The 24,024-nt window shown below is 38.3% G+C and overlaps 1 protein-coding gene across 1 annotated transcript in view; it reads left to right on the plus strand.

Annotated features, from left to right (window-relative positions):
* LOC149801545 (alpha-aminoadipic semialdehyde dehydrogenase-like) overlaps nt 1-24,024 on the plus strand; it is a 144,645-nt gene that overhangs the window by 67,808 nt on the left and 52,813 nt on the right. The window contains exon 11 of the mRNA XM_089955745.1: nt 6,794-6,835. Coding sequence (XP_089811871.1) covers nt 6,794-6,835 — 42 coding nt within the window. The remainder of the gene's footprint in view (nt 1-6,793; nt 6,836-24,024) is intronic.

Raw genomic sequence — 24,024 nt, forward strand, 5'->3', positions numbered from 1 at the left:
CTTCATTTGGTATAATATGTTCTTCCAGTCCATGACACTTACCACACTTCATTTGGTATAGTATGTTCTTCCAGTTCATGACACTTACCACACTTCGTTTGGTATAGTATGTTCTTCCAGTCCATGACACTTACCACACTTCATTTGGTATAATATGTTCTTCCAGTCCATGACACATGCCACACTTCATTTGGTATAATATGTTCTTCCAGTCCATGACACATGCCACACTTCATTTGGTATATATTCTTCCAGTCCATGACACATACCACACTTCATTTGGTATAATATGTTCTTCCAGTCCATGACAGTTACCACACTTCATTTGGTATAATATGTTTTTCCAGTCCATGACACACGTCACACTTCATTTGGTATAATATGTTTTTCCAGTCCATGACACTTACCACACTTCATTTGGTATAATATGTTCTTCCAGTCCATGACACTTACCACACTTCATTTGGTATAATATGTTTTTCCAGTCCATGACACATGCCACACTTCATTTGGTATAATATGTTCTTCCAGTCCATGACACATGCCACACTTCATTTGGTATATGTTCTTCCAGTCCATGAGACATGCCACACTTCATTTGGTATAATATGTTCTTCCAGTTCATGACACTTACCACACTTCATTTGGTATAATATGTTCTTCCAGTCCATGACACTTACCACACTTCATTTGGTATAATATGTTCTTCCAGTCCATGACACATGCCACACTTCATTTGGTATAATATGTTCTTCCACTCCATGATACTTACCACACTTCATTTGGTATAATATGTTCTTCCAGTTCATGACACTTACCACACTTCATTTGGTATAATATGTTCTTCCAGTCCATGACACATACCACACTTCATTTGGTATAATATGTTTTTCCAGTCCATGACACTTACCACACTTCATTTGGTATAATATGTTCTTCCAGTTCATGACACTTACCACACTTCATTTGGTATAATATGTTCTTCCAGTTCATGACACTTACCACACTTCATTTGGTATAATATGTTCTTCCAGTCCATGACACATGCCACACTTCATTTGGTATAATATGTTTTTCCAGTCCATGACACATGCCACACTTCATTTGGTATAATATGTTCTTCCCGTTCATGACACATACCACACTTCATTTGGTATAATGTTTTTCCAGTTCATGACACTTACCACACTTCATTTGGTATAATATGTTTTTCCAGTCCATGACACTTACCACACTTCATTTGGTATAATATGTTCTTCCAGTCGATGACACTTACCACACTTCATTTGGTATAATATGTTCTTCCACTCCATGATACTTACCACACTTCATTTGGTATAATGTTCTTCCAGTTCATGACACTTACCACACTTCATTTGGTATAATATGTTCTTCCAGTCCATGACACATACCACACTTCATTTGGTATAATATGTTTTTCCAGTCCATGACACTTACCACACTTCATTTGGTATAATATGTTCTTCCAGTTCATGACACTTACCACACTTCATTTGGTATAATATGTTCTTCCAGTTCATGACACTTACCACACTTCATTTGGTATAATATGTTTTTCTAGTCCATGACGCATGCCACACTTCATTTGGTATAATATGTTTTTCCAGTCCATGACACATGCCACACTTCATTTGGTATAATATGTTCTTCCCGTTCATGACACATACCACACTTCATTTGGTATAATATGTTTTTCCAGTTCATGACACTTACCACACTTCATTTGGTATAATATGTTTTTCCAGTCCATGACACTTGCCACACTTCATTTGGTATAATATGTTCTTCCAGTCCATGACACTTACCACACTTCATTTGGTATAATATGTTCTTCCAGTCCATGACACTTACCACACTTCATTTGGTATAATATGTTCTTCCACTCCATGCTACATGCCACACTTCATTTGGTATAATATGTTCTTCCCGTTCATGACACATGCCACACTTCATTTGGTATAATATGTTTTTCCAGTCCATGACACTTACCACACTTCATTTGGTATAATATGTTCTTCCAGTCCATGTGACATGCCACACTTCATTTGGTATAATATGTTCTTCCAGTCCATGACACTTACCACACTTCATTTGGTATAGTATGTTTTTCCAGTCCATGACACATGCCACACTTCATTTGGTATAATATGTTCTTCCAGTCCATGACACATGCCACACTTCATTTGGTATAATATCGTTTTCCAGTCGATGACACTTACCACACTTCATTTGGTATAATATGTTCTTCCAGTCCATGAGACATGCCACACTTCATTTGGTATAATATGTTCTTTCAGTCCATGACACATGCCACACTTCATTTGGTATATGTTCTTCCAGTCCATGAGACATGCCACACTTCATTTGGTATAATATGTTCTTCCAGTCCATGACACATGCCACACTTCATTTGGTATATGTTCTTCCAGTCCTTGAGACATGCCACACTTCATTTGGTATAATATGTTCTTCCAGTCCATGACACATGCCACACTTCATTTGGTATAATATGTTCTTCCAGTTCATGACACTTACCACACTTCATTTGGTATAATATGTTTTTCCAGTCCATGACACTTACCACACTTCATTTGGTATAATATGTTCTTCCAGTCCATGACACATGCCATACTTCATTTGGTATAATATGTTTTTCCAGTTCATGACACTTACCACACTTCATTTGGTATAATATGTTTTTCCAGTCCATGACACTTACTACACTTCATTTGGTATAATATTTTTTTCCAGTCCATGACACTTACCACACTTCATTTGGTATAATATGTTCTTCCAGTCAATGACACATACCACACTTCATTTGGTATAATATGTTTTTCCAGTCCATGACACTTACCACACTTCATTTGGTATAATATGTTCTTCCAGTCCATGAGACATGCCACACTTCATTTGGTATAATATGTTCTTCCACTCCATGATACTTACCACACTTCATTTGGTATAATATGTTCTTCCAGTTCATGACACTTACCACACTTCATTTGGTATAATATGTTCTTCCAGTCCATGACACATACCACACTTCATTTGATATAATATGTTCTTCCAGTCCATGACACTTACCACACTTCATTTGGTATAATATGTTCTTCCAGTCCATGACATTTACCACACTTCATTTGGTATAATATGTTCTTCCAGTCCATGACACATGCCACACTTCATTTGGTATAATATGTTCTTCCAGTCCATGACACATGCCACACTTCATTTGGTATAATATGTTCTTCCAGTCCGTGACACTTACCACACTTCATTTGGTATAATATGTTCTTGCAGTCCATAAGACATACCACACTTCATTTGGTATAATATGTTTTTCCAGTCCATGACACATGCCACACTTCATTTGGTATAAGATGTTCTTCCACTCCATGACACATGCCACACTTCATTTGGTATAATATGTTTTTCCAGTCCATGACACATACCACACTTCATTTGGTATAATATGTTCTTCCAGTCCATGACACTTACCACACTTCATTTGGTATAATATGTTCTTCCAGTCCATGACACATGCCACACTTCATTTGGTATAATATGTTCTTCCAGTCCATGACACTTACCACACTTCATTTGGTATAGTATGTTCTTCCAGTTCATGACACTTACCACACTTCATTTGGTATAGTATGTTCTTCCAGTCCATGACACTTACCACACTTCATTTGGTATAATATGTTCTTCCAGTCCATGACACATGCCACACTTCATTTGGTATAATATGTTCTTCCAGTCCATGACACATGCCACACTTCATTTGGTATATATTCTTCCAGTCCATGACACATACCACACTTCATTTGGTATAATATGTTCTTCCAGTCCATGACAGTTACCACACTTCATTTGGTATAATATGTTTTTCCAGTCCATGACACACGTCACACTTCATTTGGTATAATATGTTTTTCCAGTCCATGACACTTACCACACTTCATTTGGTATAATATGTTCTTCCAGTCCATGACACTTACCACACTTCATTTGGTATAATATGTTTTTCCAGTCCATGACACATGCCACACTTCATTTGGTATAATATGTTCTTCCAGTCCATGACACATGCCACACTTCATTTGGTATATGTTCTTCCAGTCCATGAGACATGCCACACTTCATTTGGTATAATATGTTCTTCCAGTTCATGACACATGCCACACTTCATTTGGTATAATATGTTTTTCCAGTCCATGACACTTACCACACTTCATTTGGTATAATATGTTCTTCCAGTCCATGAGACATGCCACACTTCATTTGGTATAATATGTTCTTCCAGTCCATGACACTTACCACACTTCATTTGGTATAATATGTTCTTCCAGTCCATGACACATACCACACTTCATTTGGTATAATATGTTTTTCCAGTCCATGACACTTACCACACTTCATTTAGTATAATATGTTCTTCCAGTTCATGACACTTACCACAGTTCATTTGGTATAATATGTTCTTCCAGTTCATGACACTTACCACACTTCATTTGGTATATGTTCTTCCAGTGCATAAGACATGCCACACTTCATTTGGTATAATATGTTCTTCCAGTTCATGATACTTGCCACACTTCATTTGGTATAGTATGTTCTTCCGTTCCATCACACTTACCACAATACTGTCGAGCAAGTACTGTTTTATTATCAAGTTGCTTGTATTACACCATCTTTATGACCCAATTATCATAGCAACTTTTATATGATACATGAATTAAAACACAGTTGGCAGCAAAATATAATTTTTTTAATTTAATGTCGGTTGGATAGTGTGAAATTACTCTGTCCATTAACACAGATCTCTAATTGTACTTGCATTTTGTGCTGGTAGGGGAGGTTTGAGCTTCAAAAGTCATAAATCCAAATTATTTCCTGATTATTTTGAACCTTTTGGGATTAATTCTAGTGTTATGGCAGATATTGTCTGTGTGTTCATTTCAATTACTGCAGCAATATTGTCTCATTCACCTTTCACAATCTACCCAGTTTATTTATTCTGCATAAAGAGAGGTATCATACTTAGTAAATTCAAGTCTCTTTTTAGTATGTTATCAGATCTTTAGTGGTTTCATTAAACAGAATCTTTTATGTTTTGAAAATAATCCTCATCACGTGTTTGAATTCTAATTTAAGCATTTTAAGACATATTCTATGCACTAAGAAAATCCCTGCCTCCTCACCTCAATTATTTTTAATCTTGTTGGATTTGACAGGCTATATTACACTCCATATTCATTTTGTCACGTTTTATAGTGTTTAGTTTCTTGACAAAAAATAAACATTATCATTCAGAAGTTAATGTTATTTTGAAATGTTGGTACCAAATGGAACAAAAAATCTTAGCATCGAAGTTGTCGACCAGTGTCTTGTGTATTTCCTAATTGACCATTGTTGAATCAGGTCAGAAGGGTAATGTGTGTAGTGGCTGACTTCAGAGTAAGAATATCACGACTCGGCTGGTGTCTGATGAAAGAGTCGTGAAAATTATGAGAAAAGGTAACCTTGCCATGAAAATCATATTGCTAGTGACAGAAGGTTAAAAGGTGTGTTATAAATGCTGGTCCATACAAAATACATTGAATTCATTATTTTGCATGTGGTATCAAATTTTGTGGATTTTAAAGCTTCAGCGAGTCAAAAAAAAAAAGAATCTTTCAGTAATAAAGATAAGGCCCATTCCCCAAGCCATGAATTTAAAAGTACTAAAGTATAAGGTTGTTTTTTTTTAAACCATGAAAATTGATTCTTACTAAAATAAATGAATTAATATCATAGCAACAGGCTTCACATCTACTATGTTTAAATGTATTTATGCATGCAAGTACACCTACCATGTTTAAATGTATTTATGTATGCAAATATATTGACCATGTTCAAATGTATTTATGTATGCAAGTACATCTACCGTGTTTAAATGTATTTGTGTGTGCAAATATATATACCATGTTTAAACTTATTTATGTGTCAAATATATTTACCATGTTTAAATGTATTTATGTATGCACATTTTGCATCATCTTCGCTAGCTAAGGTTGGCAGATTGAACAGATGTGTTGATGCATTGTCTTAGCGACATCTGTTGGATTTCATGAGTTGCCTCGTTTAGTGTGTAATGCAAACTAACCAATAGCATGGTAACATTGTACATTCTCTGAAAATGGTGGGGGCAATTGACCTAAAATGGATACTTTGGAAGTTTAACATCAAAAGTATGACTATGTACCAGAGGGAAGCCATTACAGGTGTATCTTGAGTGTAAGGTATTTGTGCAAACATGGACCGGCACTGGAAAATTGTTTATTTATCAATCCATTCAAGTTGTGTGCTCCCCTTGTCTCAATAATGTAAGAACAGTGTTCAAATTTGAACAACTTACTTTTGATTGTATGCATTGGCTTGCCTCTGCATCAAATGAAATTCACAGACCCGAAGCACAGAAATATCTGGTTGATATGCCAAGGTGTAGATAGGGTTATCACATTGGAACCGTGGTTAGCAAAGATGATTCTGCATATATGTAGTTTCATTATTATGGAATACTGTAGAGTCTTCAAAATGCATTCTTAGTCTGTAAATGAAATTCCTGTAAGTTTTGATATTAAAATTCATTGTTGAGTAATTAAATTTATGATTTTAGTATTTTATTAGCATTTCTTGATTAGTTAGACTTTGAGATTTAAAGTTTAATTTTTTGAAATGAAATTATTGTTGTCTGAAACTCAGTTCTTTGTTGATTCTTTTTAAGGAAAGTTCTTACTGGAACTTGGTGGAAACAATGCTATCCTTGGTAAGTTGTGCAGTTTTTAAATCTCTGAAGAATTATTTACATTCGATTTAGAGTTACACATTCACAGTGTTGCATCCAGGCAAGGGTGATTCCAGATTTCTCCCATTCTTTGAGCAACTTGTGCAAATACGTTTAAAGAGGGAGAGGAGAAGTTGTGCAAAAGAAATAAATATACATGCATAATAGTGCACAAAGATTGCAATCAGAATGCAGTATATTCAAACAGTCTCATCCCTCTTTGTATAGATTGGTTTGGTTTTGTGGGGTTTAACACCCCTTTCAGCATATGAAAGGCTGTACCTGGTGGCCAGTATATGTGGTGATGAAGATGCCAGGGAGAACCACCCACCTGTTGAAGCTACTGGCATGCTTCCTCTCATACCTATGTTGGTTGAATCGAGACTTGAATTCACTCAGACAGAGGTGAAATATGAGTGATCTGTAAAGGCAAGCACATTAGATTACTTGGACACCCCAGGCCCATCTTTTGTGTTGAAATATACTGTAATTAGAATGGGGTGCATCAAAATCCATATTGGGAGGGGTTGAGTGGAGTTTCACATTTCTTGTAAATTCCTGGATGCAGCAATATATTTATCTAGGTAGACCAGGCAGTGTGTAGTATTTTCATGAATTAGCTTTGATTGAAATTTGTTATGTCAGTTTAACAAGACTATTTAGGTTCATTAGGATCTGGAACAGCCTATTGAATCGTTTTGTCAAAATGTTAAAAGTTATAGTTATATTTTTGGGTCAACAGGAAAGACAATAGATTTACAGATTTGTATATGCTGACCAGAGACTGCAACATCTGTGTTATGTTGATGTCCATTTGACCATCTGTTTCCAAGTTTGTTTTTGCACAATAACTGAAGTAGTCAACTATCTATAGTTATCAAACTTTGTAAATGTTTTGCATTTGGTGTTAGAAATCTTTTGATTTTGGATTTGAAAGGTCAAAGGTCAGTGTCACTGACTGAAAGAATAAAAATGGTTTCTGCACAATAACTTGTTGTCCACTATCAGCAGTTATCAAACTTTGTGGATGGCTTGCATTTTGGGGTCATACACAGAACCCAGTCATTGGCAGTCAAAAGTTAAAAAAGGTCTAGGTCACAAACTCAAAGAATTGGATTGGTTCCACATAATAACATTAGTTTTGTGTGACATATTTGCACCACACTTTGTAGCTGACTTGCACTTGAGGTGAGGAAGCAACTTATTAATGTTTGGGATCAAAATGTCAAAGGACAAGGTCACTGAAAGAAGAACAATGGTTTTGCACGCAAGTGTAAGATATTGATTATGTAACATCACCAGAGATTAGAGGATGACTTGACATGCTCAGTAAAGAAGTCTATTGATTTTGGGGACAAAGATCAGAGTCATTGCGGCTGAAAGAAGATAAATGATATTTGCATAATGACTTTTGTTCTACATTATGTAGTTTGACCAATGATTGTGAAGACTTGCTTTTGAGGTATGGAAGAGGCTTGTTGATTTGGGGGTCAGAAGTTCAAATGCCAAAGTAAATGTTGCTCAAAGAAAAATAGTACTTGCTCAGTAAACTTCAAAGATTTCATTACACTGGTATTTGGCAGCTTTTATCTGTAAAATTTGTCCCTGTACCAGGAAAAAAGAGTATATTGGTATATAAAGCATGTTTAAGTCTTTGAAGTTAACTGTCTCAACATCAAAGCTTGTCAGAAGTTGATCTGTTATTTTTATACAACTGTAGTCGCATATGAATGCAGACTTTGATCAGTGATTGACAACAGGAACACAGCACCAGAAGTAGAATTGGCTTATCTCTGATGGATTCAGGTGGTAAATACATACGATATAATTCTGCCTCTTCAGTCTGTTGAAATGGACAGCTTGCAGTTGGGGCTATTGTTCCTATGGTTATCAAATTATGGAAACATTATATTTGCTTGCTGCTGCAGCTTAACAAGCCTAGAAGTCAACCTCATTATGTGTAGTTGCAGTCAAAACAATGCCTGAAGCCATCAAAGAGATAAGCCAACTCTCCTTCCAGTGATGTAGCGTGTTAATAATTGCTGCTGAATGAAAAAATAAACATTAAACCACTCCTATTTCTGCTTCATTGATGTTAATGCAAGCTTTTATTTCTTTTTGTTCAAAACAAATTATAACTAGGTTGTTTGCAGAGAAGCCGGCTTAGATTTTGCCACTTTCCATTTATGGATGATTGTAAGTCATGTGATCCTTAAGCCATGCAATAGGCTTTCACTCGAACGAAGCCACCACAATTAAACATTTTTTGCTGTTGATTTTATCATTGAATCTGAACCCAAGTTGTTAATTGTGTGTGGAATAAGTTGGTGAGATGCATTACATAGACTGAGTTTCATAGACTGAGTTTCCTATTACCTTTCCCACCCCATTTTAATTATTTTGACATTTATTTTTGGAATGTGGGGTCAGAGCCAAATGGTTATTGAAAAGTTGGAATTTGCCACCACCTTGAGAAAGCCAGATTCATGAAGCATAGAGCATGTGTCGATGATGTTTTTGTTGGTATATAGTATAGCTACTGCATTGGCATGTGTTCTCTGCTTGATGAACCTGGTTTTCTCCAGGTTGCTGCAACAGGTTTATTGTCATTATTCTCCCAATAAATATGTTGAGAATTATGTATGCTTTAGTTCCTTTTATAAACAATGTATGACTTTCATTTAATATTTTAGAATATTTTTGTGGAACAACATTAGAAAGAGATTTATTGTTGATATCACATTATATTGGACCTCTGATGTCATGGACAATGTAATTTGCAATATTTGTTGAATCATGTGACTAGCCATGCAAATGGCAAGTACCAGGTAAAATTTCATGAATGCTGTAGTTTTCTCTCTTTTCTCAGTGGTATAAAGACATAAATGTTATTCTTGTAATTTCATCTTCTATCAATTTCATGCAGGTATGGCCTGATTTAAGGTCATTTAAGTTTGTTAGGCTTGCTAATTAGTGGCTACCCTATGCATGCTGTGGCAACAAATTCCAACTTTTCCATAGGTAATTGACTTTGACCCCACACCCTAACACTAGTGTCAAAATATCTAAAATGGGGTTTTAAGGGTCAGAGGAAACTCTGACTAGAAATTTCATTACTGTTGTGATGTTGACTTGTGACATTGTCTGGAATTAATGCAGCTCCTGTAAAGGTCATAAATGCATTCATTTTATTTTCTTCCAACATAATTTTTTCAAATTTATGCAAATGATAAACCATGCATTGATGGTACTGCCAGCAGCAGGGAAGTTCTACAGACCAGACGGTTCCGCCAAAATAAAGCCTCCTACGAGAACTTTCTCCGTAGAAGCCTCAGAAAGCAGAAATAAAGCTTCCCACGAAAATTAATTTGCGTAAATTCGTCCCCGAGTGCAATTTTTGTGTGCAAAATCAATGATTCTGGACAAAGATTTTGGGGGTGGGTGGGAAATTTATTCTGGTGTCAGTGTAGTTTGTCAAGATTTGGCTGCGGATCCTAATTTTACGTCGCATTAAAATAATATACTTGAAAATAATATGAGTCCGAAAGCTAGCACAGTTGGAGAACCTCATTCTGCCAGATTAGCGCGAGAGCAATTAGCTGCACTAAAGAAGCTTATTCCAGCAAAACAATTATTTAAGAGAAATGTTCGTGGTTACGAAGATGTGCAACATGGAATTGCCGAGGTATCATCGAAATGGTTGAAGCCAGTGACCGGAACAATCGAGCAGGTTGTATTTGGTGACGAAAAAGATCCAGATACCAAGAAAAAGGGAATTTTTCCCATGTTGAAAGGTATTGAGGAACAATCACGAACATTACCGGCCCGATTAGCAATAGCAGCACAACAACAAAAGCAACCTGCAATTGCTTATAAAATAAGTAGTAAGGGAAAACCCGGATTGGGAAAACTTGGATTAGGAAAGAGGAAGTTTAATATCGATAATTTAAGAGAGAATTTCACCGATGAGGGATGGGAAATAATATCACGACCGCTATCTACGCTGTATAGTATAGATCAATTTGGTCAATTTGCGGAAGATATGTTTAGCGTTCGAAATGAATATTTGACTGAAATAGGAAAAAGAAGATATCCAAGTCGTAATAATTGGTATGGTATGTTATATAAAGTTTACTCTGGAAAAACACAGGCGAGTGAAAGGGATCCATCTTTTAGAAGACTTTTAGAAGCAGCAGACGATAGATATAATTATAATAAGCAACTAGCGGAAGATACAAAACAGCAAGCGAAAGAAAAAAGACAACAGGAAAAGGAAGAAAAAGCTAAAACACGGAGGAGAAAAGTAATACCACAGGAAGAAGATATTCAACCACAGGAAGAAGATATTCAACCACAGGAATTAGGAGCTAGACCAAAAGAAAGAATTCCACCTCAGAAAAAGGAGAGAAAATCAAAAAAGAAACAAGATCAGAGTGAACTGGAACCGATAGTTGCACCCGAATATAAACCATCTGTGTACAATGGTTCGTTAGTAATTGATCCTAGAATATCCGCTGATAATTATTTGAACAAAGACAGAATATATTTAATCAATGACGATAATTCAAGAATTATGTTTGCTGCGGATGATTCTCCGGACAATAAAAAATTCTTTTTGAAAAAAGATATTGCTGTTGATAAAATCGAAGATATGGATTGGCAGGCGATAATTTATTTTGGTAGTTTAGGAAAACCGATAAATTATTCTGATGAAAATTTTCAAAGATTTTTATTGGAAGTTAATAAATACAAATCATTAATAAAACCGGCAGAGAGAAAAAGCCATTTACTTAGGCCCGAGCTTATTACAATTGACCCCCTCTTGTTATCGAGTCATCCGACAAACTGGAAGGACCTCATCGAAAAACCATTAAGATGGGATATCCATCGCGAGGGTACGGAACTCAGGAGTACCCCCCCACCTTACCCAGAAAGAGAAATATATTCACCACTGTCGTCTGATTCGCCAGGGCCATCGTCAGAAGAACCAGAACCAAAGACAGGAAGCGGATATACCATTTGCCCTGACAGTGTTGTCAATGACGTGTCTCGCCTTGAGGTATTAATCGGAGGAAAACGAGCCGGAAATAACTCTCGTGAAATAATCAACGAGGCCTCAGATATTTGTCAGCGATTATTCCGCGGTGGCATCATCAATTCTAACATTTATAAGGAGTTCGTCGATGAACTCATCGATTAAAACAACATAATTGAAATAACATGATTGTTCACAAGCATCAACGCAGACCTAAACAGGTCCGCGTAGTAAACTCTCGATTGCCCGTATACAAATATATCCACGGCAATGGATTCGGCGATATCATTGGAAGTCTCGTTACGCGAATAATACCTAAAATCGGACCCACGATCAAGCAATTCGCGTCAAAAGCAATAGGAAAGATCGGCGAGACTGCCATTTCTGGTATCGGTAATTTGGCCAGCAAAGGCTTCAATGCTGTCAAAAATAAAATATTAAATTTAACGCGTAAAAAAACAACCAGTTAAATTACCTAGCACCAGTGAAATGCCACCCGAGATCAGCAAAGCCATAAACGACGCAGCAAATAAAAAAATAAATGACCTAGCACAAGAAGTTGCTAAGACAAATCTAGCGCAGGAAGTTGCAAATACAAGTTTCATTTCAGGCGGTGGTCTTCGTTTTAGATGATATTCTTAATAATAAATGTTCGCACAAGTGTCAAACGAAGTGTTCGACATGGACGAGCCTGTAGGTAGAGACACATCCGTGCGAGATTTCCAGTATTTCTCGTACGACGCAATTGATCCAAATGCACCTAATCGCAAGGAAATTCAAGTCCACGATACAACAAGATATTTTCTTCCATCTGAGGCGTATATCGAATTTGTTGGGAAAATTGTAAAAAACGATGATACCAACTACGATGCAGATTATGGTGTTGGGTTTGTCAACAACGGTATCATGGCATTATTCAAGAGTGCCACTTACATGATCGATGGAAGAGAAATTGAGTCAATCACGGACAACGTTGATATAGCAACGACGATTATAGGCCTAGCGAGATACTCGGATGATTTTACCAGGTCAGCCGGTCCTAGTATGATGTTCGCCAATGATAATTCCAATGACCCTGAACATTCACCGTATGATATCGGCAGACCACAAAATCTCGCTGGTAATGCTCACGCCACCAACGTCCCTGTAGTGCTTGGCCCTAATATCAATTACAATCTTGGATTTCACACGCGAAGGAATATGCTAAATGGGGGTGAACGAAGATTTTCCTGTGCAATTCCACTATCTCACATTTTTGGATTTTGCAGGCATTTCAGAAAAGTTATTTACGGAGCAAAACATACGATCTCCTTCTTTCGAGACCCCGCGGGCAATGACAGAGCCATCTGGCGAGATCCTGGTGATGCTGGTAAAGTTGTACTGATCAAATTTACCTTGTGGATGCCAGCGATAACTCCATCGATACTCGAGGAAGAAAAATTATTATCATTCATGAATCAAGGCGGAAAATCCGTCATGTCCTGGCTGACAACTATGACTGACTCCTTCGAAATTGATAATATTAACGGAATATTTACCTGGAGAATTGCGTCACAACAGGGTGTTTCAGCACCTAGACACATCTTTGTTGCCCTTCAATCTGCGGATAGATACGATCAAAATCACAGTCATATGATATTCGATCAATTTGAGGCAACAAACGTTTCATTGAGAATAAACGGCCAACAGGAACCATCCGAGGAAATATCAATTGATTTTGCCAACTATTCTACGGCACGCGCGTATCATCGATTGCTAAGTTTCATGGGTCGCGATCAAAATATCGATACTGGATTGCAAATATCACAGTTGGATTTTAATACTCGCTACCCCATCTATTACTTTTCCTTGGAACATCTCGACTTGGTAAAACAATCCGTTGTCGATATTCACTTCAAAGCCAGAATTAACACAAACGGACGGGCAAAAGCTATCGCGGTTATTCTCAGCGATAGAACAATGAACCTGGAAGGCATCAGCGGCAGAATGAGAATCATCGACGCTCCTATCGCTGTCAGAGGTAGATCCTGGCGAAGTTGCTGTTTTTCAAAATACCGAGGGAAGATTACACACCAGCAACGTGAAAATAGCTGATATAATCAAGCGAGACGAATATAATGATCACATTAGTCAGTTTACTCGCCAATCGGAGATGGTATTAAAATCTATCGCTGATATTAACGATAATATCGCGGAGTTTCCACCAAAGGCCGATCTCGTGGATATAAAACAAAAAAATAGCGAGTTATCAGCGGCGATGCTTCCAAAGTCCGATAAGGCATCACAGGATGATTTCCAGGAAAAAATAACAAAAAGATTTAACAAGCTAAATAATGATCTTAAAAAACTCGAGGAGGTATCAAAAAATCTCAGTAAAAAACTCGACGAGGATATAAAAAAATTCATCGATACCTCCTCAACTACACACAGCGATCTCATCGAGAGAGTAAAATCCATCAACGAGGAAATTACCAAGATAAATATCTCGATGGGTCAGAAAACATCAATCGACGATCTCAACAAAAAAATCAGCGAGGAAATTAATAAACTCAGCGAACTTGTTATTCCCGAATTTACTAAGGGGTTTAACGCGGCGCGTGAATCGACAGATGAGAAAATAAAAAAAGTCAACGAGGATCTTCTCGACGCATCTACAAAAATTAACGATATCAACACAAAAATATCGTCAATGAACCTTGGAAGATTAGCGCGTATTTCGATACCAGCGGAGGTAGAAACAAAAAATCTACAATGCCGTGTGCCATTTATGGTAGAGACACAAAAGGGCGCATGGACACCCGAGAATAACATATTTAAATTTACCCCGCCAATTACTGGAGTATATCGAATATTTCTTCAAGCTATGTCAAAATTTAAAATAATAGCCTCGCGTGGCACTTTCGACGAAAATTTTAATTACATTATGGCCGCAGGTTACGAGGTCACATTTGTGCTAGAACCACCAGATAGAACCAACATGGGACCAGTGTATTATGCTATATTTTTCGAATATTTATCCGAATATACGCAGTAATCCGTAATTGTTATCGTAGATTAATAAATGACCGCATCCGATTACCGTTACAATCAGGCGCGTTCATGGCAGGATTCGCTAAAAAAACTCCTAGACGAATATCAAACAAAAATAAAAAAATACCAGCGTAGATTAGTTGCCATCGATGTTGCTGTGTACGCGGTAAGTGCAATAATCGCCGGCGCAGGAATAATCTTATCCGCAGTAACAACAATCGCGCCAATCGTTGCAACGATCATAATTTCATCAACAACGACAATCGCTGGTGTTCTCAATATCATCGCGAAAAAAATCTCATCGTGCACAAGTGAGAAATTATCATTGTACAAGAATAAACTATCCCAGGTCAACGGCGCGTATTCAGAATTATCATCGCTGCTTTCCGAGAGTCTCAACGATGGCGTTATCTCCGATCTAGAATTTTCTTCGATGATAAGTATTTACTCGGAGATTGAACAAATGAATATTAATAATGTCCGAACTAGCCCAGATCGTGACAAACACGACTCCGCCGACAACAACACTGATATCGCTAAGTTCAACCAAGCCAGAATTTAGCATTAATTTTCCAACACCAATCAGCGTCAATGAAATTGCGTTAACACAATTGCGTGTCTACAACAGCTGGCCCAATGTTAGATCGAAATCTTTTGGTAAAGTGATGTCAAATAATTCGCTTGTTTTTGCCAATAAAAACCGCCCTGATGGAACGCCCGATTGGATCGTCGTTGGCATACCAACAGGCAGTTACGAAATTGATCAGCTGGATAAGGAGTTTACCACCAGAATATCAAATATAACCGGCGATGCTACTCCGGGAATAAAGATATCCTCGCATGATCCAACTCTATCGTCGATGATAGAAGTGAAATCGCCGTACATGGTAGATATTTACCAATCATCGATTAGGACCGTGCTAGGTTGGCCCAAAATCGCACCTCTGGCAAAACCAGAAAAACCAGATTTTATTATTCCAGGTTGGCACGAGGAAGCTCCTCCAGAACTACCGGAACCAAAAAAATCAGATTTTACCACCGACGAAGTATGGAGGGAAGATAACAAACACAAGCCTCTGATCCACAGCGCCATCAACCTCATAAATAACCACAAATTTAACCTGGTAATGTTCGCTTTTACTTTTATTAACGAAAGAATTCTCTCGTGGTTGCCTCTTCCTAAAATTCCCCCCGGTGTGAAAATCTTCGACGCTACCAACATTAACAGGATAATAGCCCCCATAGACGGTATCTTGGTAAGAAGAACCCTCGACGAATTTATTCAAGAACATAAATTACAATTAAATTTATTGCGGGAATCATTTCATGAATGCATCTTAAATAAATCAGGCTCATGTAGCGAAATTATCGAACGCGTGAAGATTTTAAATCAACTTGCGAATGATATTGAATATTATCACGGTATGTTCATTCGGGCGATAATCGACGATATATCAATTGCCGATTATGTTCTTCCTATTAGCAAATTCGAGTTGATCAAAAATTCAGGAGAAAAACAAAAATTCATGAGAGTATTTGGATTAACCGAGGAAACGCTACCAAATTTCAAATTTCCCGATTATGATGTTGATGAAATGAGAAAATCCGTCACTGATACCATCGATGATTTATTTCCGAAATTACATGCCGCGTGGACTAAAAAAGTACAATCAGAATCGATTCTCAAACACAATAATGACCCGACCAAAGGTGGACGGCATATATCGCCGGGTATCGTTAATATAACGGAAGTTATCGCGATTTATCTTCACGCGGATGTTGTCGAGGGTAGCTACAATGTTGATTCGTCAGAGTCAAATCAAGCGCAGCAGGGATTTATCTTGTATTCGTTTTCACCTAGCGCTTCTCCTGGTTATTTGATAATAAAAGAACCAGTGAATCCGTTTTACCTGCGATGTCATAATCGGTTGTTGTTGAGGATAAATTTCAAACTAACAGATCAGAACGGAAATTTGCTTGATATACGCGGAGAAATGATAAGTATCAATCTGCTGGTAAAATCGTAAAAATCACAGATTCTTAATTAGGGAATCCTCGATTCCTGAATCTGTCTGCCAGGGAAAAATGGGCCAAAAAAATAAATAAAAACCAGGAAAAATTTCAAAATTAATATATTTTTTTAATTTTTGTTTTTTTTTTGTGGAAATCTTCAAGATTCCCTAATTTTGCTCTCATCGACAAGCTTTTTCAGCTGTCTGACGCGCGAGCTTGTAATTTTTCTTGATTCATATGCATCCGATAAAATCAACCTAGCTTTCTCAACCAACGTCGATAATTTAACAAAATCCTCGATTTGATCATCGCTGACTGTCGCAAGTGATTGGTACATCGCAATCTGGATCTTTTTTATGAATTTGTATTCTGACGGTAGCGTGTATTTATATTCGAGTTTTCCCTGAACAATCGTCTCGAATTCGGATCGGATTTTATTCGCGTCCAACTCCGAGGGAAGATTTATATTTTTTTTTCTCAGGTCATCGATAGCTTCGATGATGTTATTTATATTCTGTTCGTCCATATATAAATCCTGTAATATTCAATTATTCTTCGTCCTCACTTTCCGAATCAAATATTATCGGAATATAATAAAATTCGATCCACGCATCGAGATCATATGAAAACGTCGCGTTGATTATTCTTTCTGTCGCACGCTGCACCGATGCTGGACTAATACTAAAATATTTTGCAGCGGCGCCCATCGACTCAAATACAAGCTCCATGCCTGTTTTTCGATTTACCGATTTAACCGCCTTAGGTGGTCGCCGTCCGCCACCGGTATTACCAAATCTTGAATTTTCACTCGGAGTCACTGCTCGGAGATTGGAAAGTTTATTATTTGTTTTATTTCCATCGATGTGATCGATAACAAGTCCAATTTCTACTGGTCCGCGAAAACATTCGAATATAAATTTGTGACATGAATAACTCATGCCTCTTTGTTTTTTGGTTTTGTTGATGGTAAATCTGAGATATCCGTGTTTACCAATTATACCGACTTGATTTCTTGTTTTGATATGTCTGACAATACCATCCGATGATGCTTCGTACCCCTCGATGGTTGGGTGTGATTTAAACTCGTGTGTGATTGTCGTTGCAGGAATCGTTGATTTCAGATCCATATATGATATTGTATTTGTCTAAATTGTTATTTGCCTTGAATCGATTAATATAGTCTTCTTCGCAGGTTATTACCGACGAGGATCTCTTTTCGTAATATCTTCGTAATTCCCGATAATTTTTCCCTCCACAGGACAAACACAACCGTGTCTTTCCTCGAGTGCCAACTTGGCAAACTAAACATCGCTGTGGTCCTTTGCTACCACGTCGAATTGCATATATGTGAGCGCCACAATAATCACCTCTGCAGGACTTATCACATGATTTTGTTGATCCGATTGTTATCCATTTGCAATGCATATTATAATTTAAACATTTGTCTAAAATATAATCATGGATGCATTTGATCTTGATGAGGCAGAATATATCATTCCTGAGGTTGATCGGGCCAAAAAAGAATTTTTCGATGATGGAGCTGTTCATGTTTGGTCGACATGGAAAACTAACTCTGTTGATGCTACGATGAATCTGGAGCGAGCCAAGAAAATAATCGAGCACATAAAAAACGAACATAAAGAAGAGCGATTTATCTTTGGAATAAAATTTATCGCACAAATGCCTGACGATACTTGGATTATTCGCGATAAACGAGATCCCGTGCGTGGCGGTAAGAAAAATGTCGTTCTTGATAAAAATTCCAAGCCAGGATTGTTATTAGGAATCGATGGTCCTTATTATGCTAGGGCGTATCCATCCAGCGCTGTTGTTTATGGAATTTATCGGCTGAATAATAATCCTGACATGAAAAATCTACCTGCGATGAAAGAATCGCCGATGATAAATTGCATTGCCGAGCGCGTTATCGAGCATATGAAAAACGCTCGACGTGGATCCGGTTTGACCCAGTTGAGGTTGGATAAAATTAACGCGTGGGCGAGGACCGTTGCTGATGGTGCATCTGTTGACGATGTAGCTGTGTTGAGCAAGAAACTTAAATTTCCAATCACGGTGAAAACGCTATCGGGAGAAATATTATACTCGTCGCCGTATAGATCTCGAGGAGCACCAATCGAGATTGTTGATCACAATTCACATGCGTGGTCGCAATCGGTGATGATATTTCCGCGGGATCGTGTTGTTAAATTTTATCCCGTTGATGCTGCGAAGGACAATTCCGATGCCATGTTCAGATATATCAAAATATTAGCCGCGTCTGATCCAATATCGGTTTGGTTATTCTCGAGCGAAGAAAAATATGATCAGTTTATCTTGCCACGCGGAGATATTTACCGTGATGAAAAATTACATGAATCGATGAAAAATATCGCGGTGAAATATTCGTCAAATCCAGATCAGCTACTGACAAATTGTTTTACGGTTCCGTCTGTTGCCGCTCACGCTGCCAGAGAGAAAAATTCGTGGAAACCTACGAGGAACGAATATCTCGCTGATATTCAACTTAGCTGTATCGAATACGGCCATGGCGGATTGTGGAATACCAAGTATTATTTCGAAGATATGATCTCCGTTGACATGAGCGCGTGCTATCCTGGAAGTTTCCTCGGATATGGCGATTGTGCGGATTATTTTGCTAAATTTGGTCATCCCACCAGCGAGATGACAAGAGTTGCAATTAACGGACCGTTGCCAGATTTTGTCATGACCGGATTCGCTTATGTCACTTCATTCGAGTTTGCTGAAAATTTACATAAAATCTGTTATATTTGGTTTGGTCGGCATTTATCGCAGCGTCGTTGGGTCCCTACGGTGTTGTTGAGATATATGCTGGATTCGTCGATGTTAGTATCGTTGACAGTAAGCGAGGCAATTATATCATACAGGAAACAAACTGAGGTGTGGTTACCGACAGATTGTGAAAACGCGAAAGATATCGGAAGAAAATTATTGGCAAATTTACTCAAGGGGGATCCGTTGATCACAAGCATCGTCACGCTAGATTATTTATCAATGACGCCGAGATGGATTTTATTATCGCCGATACGGTATCGCAAGGGATATTCTGCAACAGAGAAAATATTATCATTGACGGAACAAAGTTAGGTACCGTAATTAGCTACCTTGATGGAGAATCAGCGCAGTATACTCATTTGCGGTCTTCGATGCTCGCTTATGTGAGTATAAATTTACTGTCGATGATAAATAAATTTTCTGATATCGCGGTAAGGGTCGCAACGGATTCGTTTTATATCGATAAAAAATACCAATACAGGCTGGAGAATTTAATTACCGATGGCTCTTGGGGAACTTGGAGGATAAAAAACGAGGATATCCTAGATTACTGTGAGGACGCCGATGTCGAAGATTGCGATAAATTTCATCGGGATAAATGTGAAGAATCTTCGACGGCTGCATCTGCATTTGACCCGATTTCGCGTAACAAATTCGTCTACATGAATGGTCCTGGTGGTAGCGGTAAAACAACGCGAGCGATAAATTTATTTGCAAATTCCGATATGATCGTGCTGACTCCGACTCACAGATTAGCGCGAGAAATAAAACAACGCGGCGTTAGTTCTTGCACATATCATAGTTATTTCAAATACAGCGGTGGATTGTGGGATTCGGCTCGCATGGGAAATAAATATATCAACAAGATCATTATATTTGACGAAATTTGCACAGTAAATTTAGTCACGTTAAAATCGATCTTGACCTGGCTGGAGGGGAAAAATACCGCCGTGATAATGTGCGGAGATCATGGCCAGCCTGATCCTATTGATGGCGAATCTCCTCATGAGTGGCTCAGGAACTTCGTTGACTATTATGAGGAAATCGACGCCGATTATAGATCCGATGATATTTTACTGACCAAATTCAAAAAATTAATTCGATTGCAACCGAATAAAATTCAATGCGATGTTATGAGAAGAATAATCAACGAGACTCCGATAGATATTTTTCTAAATTTGTGGCGTCCCGATCATCTAATCGTTGCTAGCAGGAAAATTGTTCGCGATATTATTCAGGAAATGTTATTCAAGCTGCATTGCGAGAAATTTCCAACGTTGCAGGTGCCGTTGTGTTACAGGCCCGCTGATACCAGAAAACAAAATATCAGTGTTACTTTGCCATGCGGAGAGGAAAAGATCTTGGTACTGAATGATATTATTCTTGTTGATATTAATCTTGTCAATGACACGATAAACGCAGAAAGATCGCCATGGAAACTTGGATATGCAACAACGATACATTCGTCGCAGGGATTGACAGTGCATGGCCAGGTCTGGATCGTCGATGATAGAATTTCCTGGTCAAATTTAGTGTATTTAGCCGTGTCGAGAGTAAGAAAATTATCTCAACTAGGACGAATTCGAGTAAATTATCTTAGTGACGCTGGCGGTAGTTGAGTATCTTCGAGTATTATTTGTAATTCTTCCTTGGTAAATCCGCGTTGTGGCGCTAACGAATCTAGGATATAAATAGCTGGTCTTCCTGACGATCTTGTTACGGCGGATATTTTATGTGTTGTAACGCTCCAGTTTGGATCGGTTGCTCTTTTTCTGCCTCCTTCAGCTTCGCCCTCTTTGTACAAATACCTGACCGTGACACTACCTAGTACAGGCTGAATCGTGGAATCTCGCTTTAGGGGTATATTCGATTTTGTAATTGCAATTGTGGGTTTCATTGCTATTGTTCGAGTTACTTCGTTATTTAGCGCGTTAATCACATGAGGCAATCTTGATACCCAATCGTGAGATCGATTATTCTGAATAAATTCACGCGCGTACTGGTATCCGAATAATCGTTCTGCAAGCGTTTTATTGAATCTTTCGACGATAGCTTGATTGTGATGAACACCTACAATACCGCGACGGATTTTAACATTATTCTTTTTCATCAGTGAAGTAACCGCGCCAAGAAATTCTCGACCTGGATCAACCTGGAGAAGCTTCGGCCATGTCAACGGGGATCGGGAATAAATTTCGCTAAACGCCTTAGCGATCTCCGTTGCTGTTTTATTCGATAATGGCTCGGCTTCTTTATACCTGCTAGCGATATCAACGACTGTCAGAACATATTTGTATGTGACTCCATCGATGGTATCGTAAGGAAGAAACATAAGATCAGCCTGATGGACTTCATTAGGGACACTGACGGTAAAACTTGCATATGGTATTTTCTTAGGCGGAGGAAGATATATTTGCCAAATTGCCTGTTTCGATAACCACGATTCAGCGGTGGATTGTTTTACTTTAGCGGCTTTAGCGAGTTTGGCAATTGCTGATTTTCCTCGCCAGAATCCTCGCGGAGAATAATATATCTGCTCCATTATTATTTACCAGCGCCGAGTACTAATTTACCTTTCATTGCGCCTTTTATCAACCAAGTTGCCAATTTTTCTTTGAAACTTTTGTCAGGAATCGCGTTTAGTGCGTGAATTAGCCTGATATCAGCGAGATGCCTTTGTTGTAAATCTCCGCTACGATACGCAAGATCGTGGTAGTAACACGCGTTATCGATGGCGTTTACTGGATCTTCACCTTGCTTTGGTTGGTTATTATCGTCGAGTCTTATATCGAGTCTTGTTCCGGGTCCGCAGTAATTGTACCCTGGTAGATGCTTCTCTCCGGGATATTTCGCCCAGGGAGTTCCGGGTAGATTTGACAAGGAGGCGGCAATGTCTCCTCCGGTTCTACTTTTTTTTTTACAGATCTAAACTTGCGTGTCTTGCAAACTTCGCATTCTCCTGCAATTGCGTTTCTGTTGTTGCGTGTGACGATTTCGATTGGATTTAGCGTAGCAGTGCGAGTGCGACACTTAACACAATATAGATCCATGTATTCTAGTAACATGAATGTAATTGATTTTTCAGCCACGAAGCGACGCGAGCAGGTGAAACATAATGCGATATTACCAAATTCGATTAGAATGATAATCATTGGCCCGTCTGGTTCTGGAAAGACGCAGTTGTTGCTAAATTTGATAATGCGATGGGTAAAATGGGACAAATTGTATTTGGTTGCGCCGTCTGTTGATGATCAGCGTTGTTATCAAGTGCTAAAGGAATTTAGCGACAATACCGATGAGGGCACAATCGAATTTATCACAGACATCAATGAAGCTCCATCAGTGGAAAATTTAGATGGCGATGTTAATAACCTAGTCGTTTTCGATGATGTTATGCTGGACAAGCAAACCAACCCGGCTAGGATATTCTCGCGTGGCAGACACAAGAACACCGATGTTATTTACGTGACACAGCGATACACGCAGATTCCCAAGGTAATTAGGGACAATTGTAACATTTTGTCGGTTTTCAATGGCGTCGATACTCACACGCTGAGAAATATTCACCAGACCTGGTGTAACGGCGACATGGACATAAACAAATTCAAAAATTTCTTCAGCCGCGCTCAGGCAACGCCGCATGGTTTCATCACGATTAATCTTCATGATCCGCGTAGTAGATATCGAATCGGTCTTGATCAAATTTATTCATGAGATCCGCAGCCAAATCTTGACAAACGTCCACGACACCAGAATAAATTCCCCCCCCCCCCAATCTTTGTCCAGAATCATTGAATTTGCACACAAAAATTGCACTCGGGGACGAATTTACGCAAATTAATTTTCGTAGGAAGCGTTATTTTTGCTTTCTGAGGCTTCTACGGAGAAAGTTCTCGTAGGAGGCTTTATTTTGGCGGAACCGTCTGGTCTGTAGAACTTCCCTGCTGCTTACTGCCTCATGAACATTTCTACCGGTAAAATTTGTCTTGTACCGACTTTTTCCATCCTTGCCGGTACAAAGTACTGGCAGTTGTGCAACCTTAGTGATTCTCTGATAAACTTTGTTCTGGAATAAGTTCCTTATTCATATATTCTGCATGACATGTACTTGAAGTGATAAAGAAAACTTTAGATTCTCGGGTCTAGAGGTCACAGGTCATGGTCATAGTATAACAAGAAAGCAATGGCTAATGCATTATGTTTGGTGTGTTTTGTGCCTGCATAGAGCACTGTTAAATGTATAATGTTCCAGTCAAGATACTTTTGCTATTTTATAGCA

This window comes from Sinohyriopsis cumingii, chromosome 4 (genome assembly GCF_028554795.1).
Source record: "Sinohyriopsis cumingii isolate HCF-2022 chromosome 4, ASM2855479v2, whole genome shotgun sequence".
NCBI classification, from domain to species: Eukaryota; Metazoa; Mollusca; class Bivalvia; order Unionida; family Unionidae; genus Sinohyriopsis; species Sinohyriopsis cumingii.